This window comes from Urocampus carinirostris, chromosome 1 (assembly GCF_059441175.1).
Source record: "Urocampus carinirostris isolate Australia breed hairy pipefish chromosome 1, RoL_Ucar_1.0, whole genome shotgun sequence".
In the NCBI taxonomy this organism is placed as follows: domain Eukaryota; kingdom Metazoa; phylum Chordata; class Actinopteri; order Syngnathiformes; family Syngnathidae; genus Urocampus; species Urocampus carinirostris.
In genome coordinates this window covers 63,477,195-63,496,283 of record NC_142349.1, presented here as the reverse complement: position 1 = coordinate 63,496,283, position 19,089 = coordinate 63,477,195, and the positions used below count along the sequence as shown (strand labels likewise).

At 40.9% G+C, this 19,089-nt stretch overlaps 1 protein-coding gene across 1 annotated transcript in view; it reads right to left on the bottom strand.

The window, feature by feature from the left end:
* Positions 1 to 19,089, bottom strand: part of greb1l (GREB1 like retinoic acid receptor coactivator) — a 100,892-nt gene that overhangs the window by 64,769 nt on the left and 17,034 nt on the right. The window contains exons 3-12 of the mRNA XM_088348140.1: positions 16,781 to 16,940; positions 16,550 to 16,717; positions 12,452 to 12,628; positions 11,213 to 11,389; positions 11,018 to 11,140; positions 9,333 to 9,455; positions 6,055 to 6,192; positions 5,856 to 5,981; positions 4,306 to 4,437; positions 2,065 to 2,250 (exon numbers count right to left, since the gene is read on the bottom strand). Of these exons, the coding sequence (XP_088204266.1) occupies positions 2,065 to 2,250; positions 4,306 to 4,437; positions 5,856 to 5,981; positions 6,055 to 6,192; positions 9,333 to 9,455; positions 11,018 to 11,140; positions 11,213 to 11,389; positions 12,452 to 12,628; positions 16,550 to 16,717; positions 16,781 to 16,937 (1,507 nt within the window). The 5' untranslated portion in view covers positions 16,938 to 16,940. The remainder of the gene's footprint in view (positions 1 to 2,064; positions 2,251 to 4,305; positions 4,438 to 5,855; positions 5,982 to 6,054; positions 6,193 to 9,332; positions 9,456 to 11,017; positions 11,141 to 11,212; positions 11,390 to 12,451; positions 12,629 to 16,549; positions 16,718 to 16,780; positions 16,941 to 19,089) is intronic.

The following is a 19,089-nucleotide window of genomic DNA, read 5'->3' as shown; positions in this document are numbered from 1 at the left end:
TTGCACGGGCGAATAAAAAAGAAGGGGCGAAAAAAACGCGGGCTGACGGGAAGTGGGGACCGGTAAAGGTGAGTGTTTGTGGACGCGGCGGACAATAGTGGATTTATATTCTTCCCACCCTTACCTTTGGAAATATACACTTTTTTTCCTTGGATTACTTTCAACGGGACCCGGACTCTGCAGGTCTGCATCAAACCTTAAGTACCGGTATCATTTTCCGTTCATTTTGCCGGCTGATTTTTGGACTATGTGCTTTTCTGAGGGACATTCAGTTTCAATCGCGGGACTTAAAGTCGGGCTTCGGTTAATTTTGTGTTTGTGTTACATTTTTTTTAATGTGGGCGCTTGCGGCTTATATATAGCCGCGGTTTGTGTAAGTACAAAATCGGTTTTCCTCCTAAAATGTGGTGGGTGCGGCTTATAATCAGGTGCGCCCCATAGTCTGGAATTTACGGTAAATGTAAAAAGAAAGCTAAGTTTCTAAACATTATTTTTGCTAACCAGCACTAAAAGAGTGTTAGCTTAGCAGTCGACAGCACTTGGGTAGATTGGATCTTTAGTTGTTTTCTTCAGAAATGGGGTGTGTTGTAAATAGGCATTGTGTCCAAACTTTACTTTTGTACAGTAAAATCGAACTTCGCTCTGACTAATTGGATTTTTAACTGTAGTTTATTTATCATGCACACTTAACCTTTTATTTTGAAAAAAAAACCCAAATAGTCATTTCTAAGGATAGTACAAACTCTAAAAACAGTTAGGTACAAAACGACCCAATCGTGTCATGATTACCCATGTAATGCATCTGTGCCCGCTTTGGCGCCAACTGCCTCGTTCTCTGATTGGCTGATTGGACCCACGTCTTTCTGTCACCTGTTGTCAGTCCGTCTGCGAACCTCAGTGTACTCCAGGCAAGCTTTTTCGACCCTGACTCCCACCTGTTTTTGCTCCCGTCTGTTCTCCTGTCTTGGACCCGTTTTTGATCCTGACCACGTCTCCTCTCCTCTCCTGGCTTTCGACCCGTTTCCGATCCCAACCACATTTTCTCTCTCCTGTCCCGGCTACTGACCCGTTTTTTTCCGTTCCCAACACCCTTATCGCTCCTTTCCCTTCTTCCCAATAAAACTGAGAGAAACGTAACGCGAGTGGGTCCTGTCTCTGTTCTGGTCCTGACACAATTGTAGGTCAGTAATGGACCCAACCCAATAACTGGATTGATTTGGTCTACCATTCTTTGTTGTCACAAAACATTGGCGTAATATTTTCGTTTTTTGTACAAGAGAATTCTGCAAAAAAGACAGATATGATTAAAAAAATAAAACACAATAACTGGTTCATTTTATACTAAAAGATCTGGGTTATCTTGTTTAAAACAACCCAAACAATTGCGTGAAAAATGGGTAGAACTGACCCAAGTTTTGCAGAAATGAGTGTCAAATTCCACAAAAATAAAAGTTACTTTTACTTAATTTGGATATTCAAAAAGATGAACAGTTAAAACAAAAAAACACATTTTTCTTATAAATTAGAGGTCACTGGATTATAGTGGATGGGACCACGGGCCACAGTTTGGACACACCCTTTCTATATGCTCACCTTTTTGAAGCTGAGGGATATTTTTTGTGAATGCATTTCTAAAATAACAACTAAGTATGTTATTACTCTGGTATTACTACGTTATTACAAGATTGTAATTACTACAAGTAGGGTTAAAATGGGCTAAATCCAAGACTAAATTATCGGCATTGAATAATAGTGTTGAGTGATGTACGTACATACATTTTAGGCTAATTTAAAATATTTTTGGAAGAATTGATCATTTGTTTAAAGGCACTGAAAATCTCATTGATTTCTGACGCCAGTTAGGAATCTAATTCCCAAGAAAATTACGATGAGGGGCTATGTGGTGGGGTTATTTATATATTCTCCCAAAACCTGACTGAATTGTCCCTGTTTATAGATAAAATCACATCATTAAGTGAGCCATCGGAGGCCGTTGAGATTATTTTAGCTGTAAAATAATCCAAGATTTTGATGATGATCTCTACTCCATAAGACTGTGCTGACCTAAACGTGCCAGGTACTGCAAGGTGAGCAGTATCATGGTCTCCACGCTGAGTTGCTGGCTTCCGCTAATTCCGAGGGTCTCCAAGGTCTTGTCGCTCTGACGGCCGTTCTTGTAGCATCCCACCAGCAGGGGGCTCACTACCACTTCCTCCACGTTGCCGTAGAAATAGGGTAAGGTGCCGTGGCCTACATGGACAGAAATATCATCTTGATGAAATCTCTTCTGTTTAAATTGTGATTGAAGTGGTCTTCAGTTTTATCTGGAAAGTTTCACGAATAAAGGAATCTAAACTTCAGTAAATCTCCTCATATGATGAATTAATTAACCATATAAATACTTCATAACGTCCTTTACAAATAAGTGAGATATTAGAGGAAAACAAAAGTTATTTGTGAAAAAAAAAAAACTAAAACCTACATGAGGGCAAGGAAAACTTCAAAAACCTCAACATGAAGCAAAATAGGAAACCTTGAGAAGGTTTGGAAGAATCCTCCATCAGAAGATATAGTTAAGTGTAATCTCCCTAGCAAATAAAACTGTAATTAAACTTGCGAATAATCTCACCTAATGGAAGCATGTAAATGCTAAAAAGAAGGGGGGCAAGTACTGAACCCTGCGGAACACCACAGGTAACATGTCACACATATTTATAAAGCATGCTTAATCATTCGCCACGGCTTCATGTAAAGTTTTGTATGTAAAATCACATTTCATAGAGACATATCAAGGTTGTTCAAACTACAGTCTGGGGGCCATTGGTGGCCCAAGTAGAGAAACTGTTAGGGTGTTCAGAATGGATGTTGTCTCTACAAATACCTTTCTTTTTTAATTGAGCTTTTCTAAGTTTGCTCAAAAATAAAATAGTTATTTATCATTTCAAAGGATAATAAAAGAATACCAAAATGATCTAAATGTCATAAATCTTCAATTTGTAAGTGTTATTTTATGGTATTATTAATATTATGATTTGGACTTACTACTTGTACTGCAGATTTTTTGTTCTTTTCTCTCTCTCTGTAAAACTAATTGAACTAGGAACAGTTTTGATAGTTTTAAGACACAAAATCTTTATTTATAATTCCCACATATGCTTATAGGATTGGTTTATTTTAAATCATCACATTTCAATAAAGATTGCGTATAATACCAGGTTAGTTCTATTTTCGTTGATTCATTATTTGCAAAGAAGAATGCTTATAATGCCAGTGTGTGTGCATGTATATTGACCAATTTGGCATTAGTATCACTATTTGCCAATCATGATACTGTTCCTTATTTTAATATTGCAAATTAAATTTTGTGTGTGTGTGACTTTCCCTACGGAGATGAATAAAGTATCTATCTATCTATCTATCTATCTATCTATCTATCTATCTATCTATCTATCTATCTATCTATCTATCTATCTATCTATCTATCTATCTATCTATCTATCTATCTATCTATCTACCTATCTATCTATCTATCTATCTATCTATCTATCTATCTATCTATCTATCTATCTATCTATCTATCTATCTATCTATCTATCTATCTATCTATCTATCTAGGATGATCTGCATTTTTATAGAGCGCTTTTCAAGTCAATGACTTCCCAAAGCGCTTTACAATGTGCTCCACATTTTCCAATAGCGGCCTTGCAGCCATGTAAGGCGCTAACCTGCTTATTGGGGGTATTAGGGGTTCAGTGTCTTACCCAAGGACACTTCGACATGTAACACGGACGAGCCGGGATTCGAACTGCGATCTCTTGATCCCAAGACGAGTGCTCTACCTCCTGAGCCACTGCCTTGAAAATCTTGTATGTTGTTCTTATTGAAAAATGCAACTTTAAAGCGTTTATTTTTACAAATATATTCAGTGAATACACTTTATTATATTTTTAAGAAACCTTTCCATAGATTTCTGTCAGGATCTGCCATGCCCCCTTTCTCAAATGGCGCCAACCGGGGGGAGCGGGATAACTGCGCACACCTGTATCCAATTTCTCACACCTGACTGGAATCATATTCTTATATTATGATGCCAATATTTCCTGTACCTGACAGTCTCTGCCACTCGTATAGTCACAAGGTTTGCTACTTGTTTCCTATTTGTTGTTTGTACATTTTGTTGGTTTTGACGGTCTACCTTGGTCTTGTCATCAAACATGTTTTTTAAGCACACCAGCTTTGTTTCCTGCATGATAGTAAATTTCAAAATCGATGTAGAGAAAGAAGGATAAGACAGTAGTTCTTTACCGACAAGGATAACTGGGCGAACTCCTGCACAGTTGAGCAGGTTGTCTGGGATGATGACTGTCCCACCCACACTGACGGGATGTGGTTGGATGACGCCCGGGGGCTGAGGAGAAGCCCCCCCTAAACCAGAACCTGAACAGTAAACACAGCAACGACAGCTTAAACATGATCAAATAGAAATAAGACATCTTGGCAGGTAATTTATATTTGAAATCGGCCTTTTTTTATTGTTTTTATAATGCCTAATTCTTCGGTAGCTCATCTCCATGGAGATAGGAGGATGACTCATTGCTAAGGCAACTCACAATGTCACTGATGTTGTTTTGTCCTCAAAGCAGACTTGGAGAGATTATGAAAAAAAAATGCTTACATAAACATGTCTAGAAAAAGGCAGACAGCGGGCCGGTCAATGCTGAGAGTCTAATTCATGTCTGAGATGAAACGGAGACCTTGGAGAGGGGGAGGGAGACAAGATAATATCCCGGAACCAATGTTCCCTGTAATTTTTCTTACGGGTCTGAGCGTTCACACAAAGTTGGTGAGCAAGCGCTTGAAACAACAGTGAGCAACCGTAGTCCCAAGTGTGGCAAGATAATTAATTGTCCAAAACTTGACATCAAGTTACATTTTGCTGAGTTTCCGGCAATGCAAAATGATTTTTCTCTTTTGAGTGAATTGACTCATGTGCTATTGCAAAGGTTGTACGGCCTACAAACGTCGTTTATTCTTACAATTCTTTCACAAGATATCCATTTCTTTGTATTTCCTGATATATTTTGTCGCATAATATTAACATTTTTGGGGGCTTATTTAGTCGGTTGTAAGATACAGAACTGTACTTAATCACATTTTTTAGTGGAAGTACAATGTTGGCAACAAGATTCACTTGATATCATTGGAAATGATTTGAATGCAACACAAACTTTTTCTTCTTTTTTCCTGTTTTTTTCTACTTTTTTTAAAATTCCTTTAAAAAAAATCATTGTGTTTATTTTTTCCTAGCTGTTACTTTTTTCTTTTTGTTTTCTACTTACTTTTTTCCTACATTTCTTTCTTTTTTTTCTGGCTTTTTTCTAAATGTTTCTTTTTTTCTCTTCCTTTTGTTTCTTTTTTTTGTCCGCTTTTCACTACTTTTCATTTTGGTTTTATTTTCTTTTTTGTTCCATTCCCCCCTTCCTTTAAGTCATGTTGTGCATAATTTTACATAATATTTGGTCATGTTGGGACTAAAGAAGCAAAAACAACCCGAAGAGGCGTTTAGGACCCGAAAGAGCCGGTTCCTTTTAGTGAGCCGAGCCGAAGAAGCCGGTTCTCCGACAAACTCTACTAACTTCACTCAACTTAGTTCTCCTTCGACTCGACTTCAAAATACCGCATTTAGAACACAACGTCAGGGGAACCCGTGTATTTTTACCTTCATGCACTGAAACTTTGACTTGAGTCGCTTCTTAATTAGTAATTTTGAGCCCTCATTTTTGTGCGCTGGCTAGATTTTCTTGTGCGCAATTGCGCACGCGCGCAGCTTAGAGGGAACACTGCCCGGAACCCACCTGGAGAGCAGACCACGGGTCGGATCGCCGGGACGGGGACGGCCGTGGGCGGGACAGGGACGATAGATGTTGGGTGCCAGCTCCGATGGCGCTTCTTGGGGGGGCCCGAGTTCATGGCGGATGACACTGAAACACAAAGAACACTCTCGTCGGGAATTGAACGTATAACACAGCGAGCAAGGGCAGCCTAAAGTCTCACCTTGACCCTCTCCTAGCTCTGCGGCTCGAAATGCCGGCACCTGAGGGCCTAGTGTTACCTGGGAGGGGCTGAGTAAGGGGGTGCGCCCATCCGTACTCAAGCCGTTGGTGGGCCCGTTTACCCTCAGCGCTGTAGGAACTGGAAAATGGAAAGCAATATGTCTGTCACACAACGTGGCGTGCTTTATGGGTACATACGATGTCTTACATTGATCCAGAGAGGGGGTGAGCCCCACCAGGTGAGAATCATCAGGCCAACCAAAATGGTCAAAATATAATGATAATATATATTAGAGGTGAGATTGGGCCTAAAAAATTTCAGCCCGACCCAACAAGAGTCACGGGTATATAAACCCGAACCCGATCAAACCGTACGGATGAACTTGATTTGATAAACAAGCCCGAAATAAACCCGAACCTTTCGTTCACCGCCAAAGTAAACACAAACTGTGTTTTGGCTGAACTACGCAGTTTGGGGCTTACTTGGGGGCAAGTCCTTCAAATCAAGTGCGTATCTCGGCAACCTGCAGCAAACAAAAGTGAAAATGAACCAAATGGCACCGAAAATAAAATCAAATTCTGCAGATTACAAGCTGCAAATAGAGTAAGATTTGGCCCAAAAGCAGAAAGTAAATCTGGTACGCTATTGGCAAGAAACAGAAATGACGTCTGACGTGAGGGAAGTGGAAGGAGGAACTCGCGCGTCCTTAACCCCAACACCGAGAAGGAACATTTTTTTTGATTTAGTGATTTTGAGTTAAACTGGGGGCAGCACAGCAGCGCAGTGGGTAGTGCGTGTGCGGCACAGTTCTGAAGTCATGCGATCGAACCTTCCTGTGTGGAGTTTGCATGTTCTCACCCTGCTTGTGTGGGTTTCTTCCGGGAATTCCGGTTTCCTCCCACATTCCAAAAACATGCATGTCAGGTTAATTAGCCGGTCCAAATTGCCCTAGGTGGGAATGCGCGAGTGAATTGTCTGTCCCTGTGTGCCCTGCAACTGGCTGGCAACCAGTTCAGGGTGTCCCCTGCCCACTGCCCGAAGATAGCTGGGATGGGCTCCAGCACCCCCGTGACCCTACTGAGGATAAGCGGTGCAGATAATGATGGATGGATGATTGGATGGCTCGTTCACCATTTTGGGTAGCCGACTCCCTCGCTTAGCACATATGCACCATAGTTCTAATGACCCAGGTTCAAATCCAGCCTCCCAGTGCGGAGTTTGCATGTTCACCCAGTGCCTGTGTGGGTTTCCTCCCACATCCCAAAATTATGAATGGCGGGTCGGTCCAAATTGTCCCGTGGTATGAGTGAGCGTGTAAATGGTTGTCTGCCCCTGTCTGCAGAGTGACTCACTGGCAACCAGTTCAGGGTTTTCCCCTGCCCACTACCTGAAAATAACTGGGATGGGCTCCAGCATCCCAGCAACACTGGTTAAGTTAAGCTGTTCAGAAAATGGATGGATGGTTGTAGAGTGCTGAACGCCACTTTCTGGAATACGAACATTGCCATTTTTATCGTCCATAGGTAAGATCCTAAGCCCGAGGCTGACTCGAATTTCGGATCCTGGCTAAAATGTCAATCATTACGGTCGGGTTGGGCTTCTCCCTCGCTGACGTTTTTATTTTATCATCCACTTATCATTGTTCTTCTTTGTCTTTCCGCCTCTGCCTTGCAAATGTCTTGCAATGTTTTTATGAGACAACCTACAACTGTCATAGATCTGTATCGGCTAATGAAAGAGGCAGAAAAACAAGTTAATACCTCGGTTCAATACTATCAAAGCATTTGAAAATGGACTCCATGGATTCCAATAGCTAAACATTGATTACCAATGACCTGAGAGGATATCTTCCAAGCTCATCGTTTTTTCTCGTGTGCACAATACACCAAAATATTGACGCCTCGGGTTGCATTTTGCTTGTCAATACCACACAACCTTGTAAGGGTGATAATGGATAGCCCGGGCTAACAACTCATTACGGCATTCCTTTCTTTACCATTGATCGCCATATGCGAATGTGTGTTTCTAAGCGGGGGTTAATCTCTATGGTCATCCTGCTCCATCTGCCTTATACATCAACCCCCTACCACCACCTCCCCTACAACAACCTGTAGCTAAGCAACCTTGGACAATGCATTCACAGTGTTCATTTTACCTGTGAAAAGTGATGGGTCCCGGGGACTTGCTCAAAAATCTATGGGTCCCAACAGAGATCTATGGGTCCCCAAAATTGAGTGTTATCGAGGTTGACATTGTAAATCGGCCACAAATATATAAATATATAAATCTATATATTTATTCAGTTTTAATCATCGCACTCAATTGGTAATACAAAGCAGTTATCACTTCAGATTTTTCAGTTCACAAAAATACTGTACATTATACAAAATAATATTGCTGAAATATTAGTCTATATATTCATGCGGTTTTAATCACGTCAGATTTTTCAGTTCATATATTCTTCGTGGTTTGCTGTCCCGCCACAATTGTAATGCCTTCTCAAGGTCCAATTGCAGCAACGGAATTTCCATAGCTAATTTGTGATTTTCATTGTCGTTGTGCCGATCCAATGTGCTTTTCTGAAAGTTTGTATTGCGAAATGATTTATGGAATCCAGTTTTTTGTCACGCTGGGTGCACGCATCACTGAACATGTAGCCTCCGTTATCATCCTCCTCATAGCGTAACCAGGAATATAATTGAGTCCATTTTGGCCGAAAAGTCCTTTTCTTTTGTTTATCTTTCGTCGAATCGTTCGCTTCAAAACACGTGTTTTCCTTGCCTTCGCGGTCTTCTGAAGAATTTCTCCACCGTTTTTTCGTGCCGGAATTATTGCCGTTGTTACCACTTTCTGTATTATGTTTCGACTTATTACCGACACTGAAGAAATTACCAATTTTTTGTTGATTTGCACCTAATACGAACTGTTTTTACGGAGGCATACTTCTCTTTCCCTTGACAACCACCAAAACAATGACGTCATCTCGAAGCAACGAGATCTCGTTGGCCGAGATCGGCGCGAGACCAAAACAACAATGGCAGATTTGCCTGACGAAAAGTTTGGAGTGCGGTAAATCTTTGTTAAAAAAAAAAAAAAAGTAATCAGGTAATAATGACAATTTGGTGTCAAAAACGTTGCGTCCCGGGCACGTTGATTTGACACAATGCGTCCCCAGCAAAAATGATGCGTCTAGGACGCAAGGAAGCGGGCAAACAAGAACATTCATCAGCATCTTAACCCCTCGCCGGTATTTTTCCAGGACGATCGGTGTCCCTCACCTATCGGTAGAGTCTTGTTTCCAGGAGTGGAGGCAAGAGGCTTGATGAAGCCGCATTCTCTGCTCAGGTCGGGACTGCTGAAAAAGACGGACGATACCGGCATCATTCTGGTGGGTGGAGAATCTGGTGGTAGGGAGGAGATATTCCAGAAAAACATGTCATTAGAAATACCGCAAATCCCGGACTATAAGCCGCTACTTTTTTCCCAAACGTTCAACCCTGCGGCTTATTCAGTGATGCGGCCAATTTATGTAATTTTTCTAACGGCCGCCAGCAGCGCTCGAGTACAAAAGGTAAGATTTGGACCGGTGGAATATATGCGCCGAGGAAGACTGCGACTTCTTAGCTTGTGCACAAATTAAATTAGCGTAGACATATCCTCATCATGCAAATTGCAAAAAGAAAGGCACATGACGTAGCTTTCAAGCTAAAATCAAACGAGCCGTCCGATAAAAATGGAAACAGCTACTGCACGTACACTTTACTTTGCGAGCGTGTTGCTAGCATGTTTTTGAATAAGGGAGCGTGGGACGACGTCTATATGACATAGTCTCGTTCCCATACTGGTGAAGACGACTTTGATGACGTCAGTTATAAGGAGTACTACAAATACGGTATGTTTTTTTAACAGACCCGTCTACTGTGTTGCTAGCGTGTTGCTAGTAGCGTTTTGCTACCCTTCACAGGCACGGTTTGGGATGAAAGTTATAATATTATTATTAAAGCTTTGAAAACTCTCTCGGTGTACCGTCTTTCTTTGTAAATATGTGTAACCATGCATAATATGTATTTGCAACTGTATATTTTTGTAATGTATTTATTTTAGAGACTTATTCTCCACGGGCGAATCAAAAAGGAGGGACGAAAACAACGGGGGCTGACAGGAAGTGGAGTAAAGGTGAGACGTGTTTGTGGACGCAGCAGACAATAGTGGATATATATTTTTCCCACCCTTACCTTTGGAAATATACATTTTTATTCCTTGGATTATTTTCAACGGGACCCAGACTCTGCAGGTCTGCATCAAACCTTTTTACAAAATAACTGCTTGCATCTGGTTTTAAAACCAATATGTATTAAAAAAGGGTCAAAATGAGTTTAACCGATCTTGAGTAATTGCAAGAAAGACCAAGTTTAAAGTGGTATGTTTGTTGATATTGGGACACGGGCTCTGTCATTATTCTCTTTTCATAATTTTGATCAAATCATCAAAAATAAATGTGCTGAAGACTAAGCTTTTGTCTGGGGCGCGGGTTTAGCAATTTAGTGTATTTGGCTCATAATATATGTTGTGGCTCTTTTTAAAATACAATTAATATATTCTGCTTTTATGGCTCTTTGAGTCAAAAAGGTTCCCAAACCCCTGGTCTAGATACAAAGAAGGTACATGCATTATTGCCCTTTCTGAGTTGGGAAAAGTATTAGGAATAGAAGGCTATTAAAGCGAATAAGTCTTCTAAGGGCAAGAGGACATTTTTTTCCATATTCACTGTCCTTTTCCTCCTCTGCATCCACCTGCTACTCCACTTGACCACACCCCAAAGGTTAAGACATTTTCATCTTTCCTTTACATGTATATTTATTTCTAATGGTATTCAATTTTATATACATATCTTACACATATGTAGTACTATACTAATGATAGTTCTATATACTATTCTTTAATGTTTTTATCTGGGGCTCACCTGAAAGGGAGAAAGGAGATGATCCGTTTCCGTTGGTTCCTCCATTTTCTTTGCTGCTGACCGAAGACGACGAGCTGGGTTTGGATGCGGACGCAGTGCTGGAAAGCGGACGCGTTTTACAATCTGAAGAGAATAAAAAGAAGAAGAGGTTTGAGATCGGGACAAGGTCCTCAGTGGGATTCCGGCATTTGCTACCTTTCCAACAAATGAGTGGGCCTTTGCACAGAACACCCAGAGAGTTCTTCACCAGGTAATACTTTAAGTGCTTCTGCTTTTTGGGCTGCGTGGATAGCTTCAAGTTGATGTGGTTGGAAAACTCGGTGAAGTATTTGAAGCCCTTCTCGCCGCAGCCCACGCAGTTGCCGGAAAAACCTGCAAGAGAGGCGGAAAGCCTAAGAGGATGCAGTGTTCATTTTAGCTGTGAAAAGTGATGGGTCCCGGGGACTCGCATGCTCAAAAATCTATGGGTCCCAAAAGAGATCTATGGGTCCCTAAAATTCAGTGTTATCGAGGTTGAAAATGTTAATCGGCGACAAAAATATAAATAAATATATAAATCTATATATTCATTCAGTTTTAATAATCACGCTTAATTGGTAATACAAAGCAGTTATCACTTCAGATTTTTCAGTTCACAAAAATACTGTACATTATACAAAATAATATTGCTGAAATATTAGTCTATATATTCATGCGGTTTTAATCTCTTCAGATTTTTCAGTTCATATATTCTTCGTGGTTTGCTGTCCTGCCACAATTGTAATGCCTTCTCAAGGTCCAATTGCAGCAACGGAATTTCCATAGCTAATTTGTGGTTTTCATTGTCGTTGTGCCGATCCAATGTGCTTTTCTGAAAGTTCGTATTGCGAAATGATTTATGCTATCCAGTTTTTTGTCACGCTGGGTGCACGCATCACAGAACATGTAGCCTCCATTATCATCCTCCTCATAGTGTGGCCAGGAATATAATTGAGTCCATTTTGGCAGAAAAGTCCTTTTCTTGCTAGGAGTATTCTTTTGTTTATCTTTCGTCGAATCGTTCGCTTCAAAACGTGTGTTTTCCTTGCCTTCGCAGTCTTCTGAAGAATTTCTCCGCCGTTATTTCGTGCCGGAATTATTGCCGTTATTACCACTTTCTGTATTATGTTTCGACTTATTACCGACACTGAAGAAATTACCAATTTTTTGTTGATTTGCACCTAATACCAACTGTTTTTACGGAGGCATACTTCTCTTTCACTCGACAACCACCAAAACAATGACGTCATCTCGAAGCAACGAGATCTCGTTTGCTGAGATCGGCGCGAGACAAAAACAACAATGGCGGATTTGCCTGACGAAAAGTTTTGAGTGCGGTAAATCTTTGTTAAAAAAAAAGGAATCGGGTAATAATGACAATTTGGTGTCAAAAAAGTTGCGTCCAGGGGCGCCCACCTAAAAGTGCGTTTTTGCCGTTATCGTCAGGCAAAAAGCGGCGGTCCACGGCGCACACCAGGATGTGCTCGGCCACGCTGGGCGATTTGGCCCCGACCAACTCGAAGCCCGTCGGGACCTCCATGGGCTCTGTGGCTAAGGAGATCAGCCGTAGATCTTTGCCAGCCTGGCAGAATCCTGAAACCAAAAAACATTTTTCTAATTAGTGTTATTTTTGAGGAATATTTAAAAAGTATTTTCAGGTTAAAACCATATCTGTACTGCTGAAAGTACCGTGAAATTCCGAATATAAGCCGCGACTTTTACCCCAAGCTTTCAACCCTGCGGCCAGGGTCGGGTAGGGTTACTTAAACTGGATTACTTTCAATTACTTTTGGATTACTCCAATACCAAATATGCTAATAAAAGACAAAATAAACTAAATATGAATAAAATGACTCAATTTTGTGCAGGCTTGGGGAGTAACGGAATACATGGAAGGGCAAAAATGATGTTGGCAAGCTGTTTGGATTTTTCATTTTGTTTCTGTCGCATTTTATGTTAGTTTTGCCGGAGATCAAAGAGATCAAAGCCAGGAGAGAAAGCTTACCACGTGTTGTGAGTCATCATTTTATTCATATTTAGTTTTTTTTGTCTTTTATTAGCATATTTGATATTGGAGTAATCCAAAAATAATTGAAAGCAATCAAGTTAAAGTAACCCTACCCAACCCTGCCTGCGGCTTATGCAACGATGCAGCTAATTTTTGCATTGTTTCTAACAGCCACTAGGGGCGCCTGAGCAGTAGAGGTAAGAGCGAGACAGGACAGGTGGAATATATGTGTCAAGGAAGACACAAGTTTAATGCAACTTTGTGCTTTGTGCAGGAATAAAACTAGCATAAACAGGTGTCAATGTAAAGGGGCCAGGCTAAATACCATATTGGGAATAATTTTACCAGTCTGTGTATTTGTAAACGGAAATAATGTAGCGAAATAACCAGTTTACAAGAAGCAAGGTCCAGCGAAGCAGAAATGTTTAAGTCGGATTCCTATTTAACTGTCGACATTATCGTGTGTTTTGGAGTGAGTATTTTACACGTTTGGATTCCATTTTTGTCCTTGATGTAACAAAGCGGCCAGAGGAGGGTGTCAGACCGTACTTGTGTCTCTCGGTGTGTTTCGCCAGATTACCAGTACCAAAGACTTCTCCTGCTTGATTCCTGCCTGCCTTCGGTGTCGACCTGTTTCTGCCCCACGCTTACGACCTGCTCTCCTGCCCTGGCCATCGACCTGCCCGCTAAGACGTATCGATTCTGCCTACCTGTCACGGAACTGCCATTCTGTCCAACGCTGCTAGCAATCGACAATCCTCGGCTTCCTAAGCAAGCTCTGTCAGCTCAATACAATAAAGATTCCTTTAAAACGAACGCAATTGGGTCCGAGATTCCATTCTGGTTCCTGACAGTAACGAAGAGGCGAGCTGTGTTTTTTTTTAATGAAAGTGGAATAAGAAAACTTGATGCGGTTGAGAAAGTGGTCGGAACGCTTTTTATGGTCACTTTTTAATCACGCAGGAGGACCTCTTGAAGCACATCTTCCAAAAGTAAGTTAAACTCAACTTTATTTATCTTTAAAGAGCATATTATTTCAGGAAATGTTTATCTTTTTAGTACAAAACAATACAGGTTACTTATACACGCCATAAAAATACCGATATAAACCTTAAATACACATTCCATACAAAATATAGCACTGAAGCAATTTACGAACAAATTGAACTTGTGAACGATCATCCGTAAGTAGGGCAGCATTTGTATCTTATTTCTGACTGATAGTAATGTTTCACTGATGGTCATATTTTAAAATGGTCATCATATCTTGAATCCCAAGAGTTTTCGCTTTTTAATGGTATGTGGCATGTACTCTTTCTGTGTACCGTCTTTCTTTGTAAATCTCTCATGTTTCAATGTAAGGACATGCGGCTTATAGTCTGGTGCGGCTTATGTATGTATAAAATGTTTTTTCCTTTAAAAATGTACCGGGTGTGGCTTATGATCAGGTGCGCCTTATAGTCCGAATTGTACGGTAATTTTTCAACCCATTGGCAGAGATTTTTGACATTTTGTACTTGTATTGATATTTTAAACTTGTTTTTTGAAAAAAAAAAAAAATAAGCCAAGTTATTTAGCAAACAATGGATAATCTAGTTTATTTTGATAAATATTTAACATTAGCACAAAGAAAAATGCAACCATGCGACATCTGTTGGGTAAACTAAGAGAAGCTAAAGCTTAAGGGACAATGTGTAATATTAAGTGCCTATTAGTGGTACAAAAACGTTCAATTAAAAAAAAAAAAAAAAACTCACTGATTTGAATACTAAGCAAAAATACTAAAACTATCATATAGAGCACATGTGTCAAACTCCCGGCCCGCGGGCCACGTCCGGGCCGCCATGTCATCATATCCAGCCCGCAAGACCATTTTATATTATAGTTATTAATAGACCGTCAATATAAACAACGCCGTCTCATCCCTGAACATCATATTCTGACGTTTTAGTCACTGTACCTATTTCTTCATATAGGACGTATACTATACTATATACCAGGGGTCGGAATCCTATGGCTGGCGAGCCATATATGGCTCTCTCTATGAGTGCCTATGGCTCAGAGACAAATTTAATTGCATGCAAATATTCTCCATCTCGTTCAAAACTTGAGTTTTTAATCCTGTTCAGATACACACAAAGCCTGACCAAAGCTGAATTACAGAACAGTACTTTTTCAGAATATATAGGGCACCTTTTCACTACGATTTACAGTCAAGGTCTCACACAAAAAAAAAACTCGTTTTGGCTGTACAACGCTATAGAATCCTCTATATAAAAGCTCACTATATAATATATGTTCAGTGTACAGATACTTTTTGATGAATCCACGGAACAAATTGTAAATACGCCAAAACACCGGAAGAGAACTTAATTACCGTATTTTCCGCACTATAAGGCGCACCTAAAAGTCTTAATTTTTTTCAAAAGCTGACCGTGCGCCTTATAATACAGTGCGCCTTATATATGGCTCAATATTACATCGCAAGGTCTCGCAACTTACGCAACAGCCGCCGACTCGATTTCCCCCCGAACGTGGAGTAGTCTGCGGTGTATGCTGGGATTTATATACCGGCGTTTCATTGGCTAACCAATGTGTCAATCATCATTTGAATCGATCGCTATTGGCTAAAGTTATTCGGAGCCTCGGATAGGCTAGAGGGCCGAAACAAACCCTGCAATTGGCCGAAAAAGATGTGTCAATCATCTGTTAAATCAATCGCTATTGGCTGAAGTTATTCAGAGCCTCGGATTGGCTAGAGGGCCAAAACAAACCCTGCAATTGGCCGAAAAAGATGTGTCAATCATCTGTTAAATCAATCGCTATTGGCTGAAGTTATTCGGAGCCTCGGATAGGCTAGAGGGCCGAAACAAACCCTGCAATTGGCCGAAAAAGATGACTGAATAGCAAGCTTGCTAAACTACGCCATAAAGAAACATGTTTCATTAGTCTGTATTTGTAAACATTTTACGATGTAGCTTTATATTTTCCCGGTATCTTGTTTTAGAACGATCTTGATGTTGCTGTGATGAGTTGAGTGAATTCAACTCAATTCCAAGTGTTTATTGTCATATGCACAGTAAAGTTGCGAGCGAAAAAGAAAATAGAAACTAAGGAATGGTTGGCATTTCTTGAATCCCAAGACTTTAACCTTCCGAATGATATTTGAAACGATGCTTTTGAGTGACATCGTACAGACACCGCATCCGCACGTGTCTACGACACGTATTTGCTTCTTTGCAAGCTTTGGGAATGTTAAGGTGGTAATCAGTCTGACTCAATCATCTGACTGTTTTGTCGACGTTCCCATTGTAGCGCCTTATAATCCGGTGCGCCTTATCTATGGAAGATATAGGACCAAAAACTATTTTTTGGGGGTGCGCCCTATAACCCGGTGCGCCCTATAGTGCGGAAAATACGGTAGATTAAAACCAAAATAAGTGCTTTTATTTGAGTAATTCTGCCAACAAAGAGTTTATATAATATATAGCTCTGACAGGTATCACCTTCAGTGGTGCAGCAGCCTTCCGGCAAAGGAGTCTGCAAGTAGGGCAGCGGCGGACTGTTGGTATCCGAGTCCTCTTCCTCCTCCAGCTCTTCAGGATCGTTGTTGATCAGGAGGTCCTGTCCGGGCAGCTCTCCACCTTGGGGCTCGGATTTGGGTTTCAAGTCCCCTAAAAGATGAATCATTATTATAGTTTCGATAACGAGAGTAAACGGTTATCCCACCGACTGACCCTCCATGTTGGCAGGGAATGGATCGGGCTTTAGGTAGAGTTGTGTGAAGATGGGTTGCGGATCTCCACTGGTGGAGCGCAGTGACGCCTCGATGGAGTTGTGCAGGGCCTCTTCGAAGCGAGCAGACTTCAGCTGCCCGGCGTAGGAATTCCCCATGATCTAAATAAAGGACAGCACGCAGTGAGTTGTTTGGGTTCGAGATTCAGGATGCGCTATCGTGGGAACTGGATAGAGTCAAGTTCTCTACAAATGTGGTGCCCACAGAACACACGAGAAGGTCGTGGACTGGTTCTGAAAATTGCTCACCAGTGATGGGTCATTAGGATTGTCTATGAACTTTATTATGCAGCCAATTTCAGACCAATAATTACAGCATGGTAATACCATGAGAGTATCATAGTAATAACACATCAGCGGTGAGCTGTTGAATCTATCTACTTAATAAAATAATTCCAAATTGTCTGCTCCCTTTAATTGTTTTCCCCCTAAACAAAAACACTAATTGTCAAGACCAGAACGGATATAGGACCCACTTGCGTTGCTCACAAGTTTTATTGGAAGAAAGAGAAAGGGTTGCACCCACAATCCGGCGATTGCTAGACGCGGGAAGCAGGTCGCCCTGAACGCGGAAGTGGATCTTCTGTGGCAAGCGATGGGGGTGTCGGGAACGGAAAAACGGGTCAGAAGCCGGGACAGGAGAGCAAAAACGTGGTCGGGGTCAGAAGCGAGTCGTAAGACAGGAAAGGAGAGTAAACGTGGTCGGGATCAAAAACGGGTCGAAGCCGGGGGACAGACGGGAGCAAAACCCAGGTGGGAGTCAGGGTCGAAAAAGGCTTGCCTAGTGTTAACTGAGTTCCGCAGACGGACTGACAAAAGGGGGCAAAAAGGGAGCCAATCAGAGTCCGAGGCAGTTGGCGCCAAAGAAGCAGGGACAGGCTATTCACAACGGTAATAATGACACTAATATTGTAATTGTGTCTTTATTTATCTAAAAATTAAACATCTTCAGTAAAAATATATATCTAAAATGTAGTGTAAGTAGTAACTATAATGACAAGATATCGTCAAAGTCATGTTGATTTGCATAGCCCTTTATCATAAGGAGACTCAAAGGGCTCCACAGACCACAGACTATTATTACACCATCCCCTGATCTAAAACCTACATGAGGGCAAGGAAAAACTCAAAAACCCCAACATGAGGAAAATGAAGAAACCTTGAGAAGGGATTACACATGTGGTAATCCCCCTTCCAGGATGACCAGGCTGCAGCGGATGTTGCAATAACAAATGATACACGGATATTGTCAATGTGAAATATAGGTCATTCATAAGCTATGGAATAGAAGAGTGTTTTAAGCCTGGATTCAAACAGGAAGGTAGAGCATTCCACAGCACCGGGGCCCGAATGCAGACAATCTCGAACCTGCAAATTTCTTCTTGGCTCTTGGGATCACTAGTAGACCAGCATTTTCAGAGCGAAGACTCTAAACCCGATCATAGGGGTAAATTAAATCTGAAAGATATGTGGGAGCAAGTCCAAGCATGATTTTGTATAATACCAACAGAACCTTAAAATCTAATCTCAAGCTAACAGGGAGCCAATGCAGGTTAGCTATACAATTATGAGTGTGTTCATCATGTGAACATCCATCACTTCTAAACACATGCCGGGGCTAAGAAAAAAATATATGACTCATTCTTATCAAGCTATCGTAGTTGTACAAATTTGTAGCTCCAATAAATATACACACTGTGATGCAAAGAGGGAAAACTACATCGAGCAAACATAACACTCGGCCAAAACAAGCTGTAGAGGTCACCCATACTGTATCAGCGGAGTTTAGGCAAATATGTGATAGCAATGATTTGCTAAATAGGTACAAAACATTAACGTATGTACAGTACACTTTGTGTACGTCTAGTAAAGAAAAAGTAATACATTGTGTCATGGTTAGGACGCTCGTTTGCAGAAATGGGTTCAGGGTTCGTACGCCTTTTTCATGCGCAAATTCAAGCACATTTTAAGGATTTTCAGTTTCTTTGGTACCATTAAAAGAAAAAAATACGGTGTGTGTTTTTAATCATCCTTATCAAGACATATGATTTATATGTTGAGTAATTTGAGAATACATTTATTTTTGAGAGAAATCTCTCCCCGTAGTGGTATTGGGTAAAAATGATGTAGCTTAAATTTTCAGTTGCTGGAAGTTCTTCCCATTACAAATAACCACTAGGAAACGCTACTTTAGTTTTTTGCATAGACCATAATGATTGTCCTAATTGATATGTATTCCTTGCACTAATAC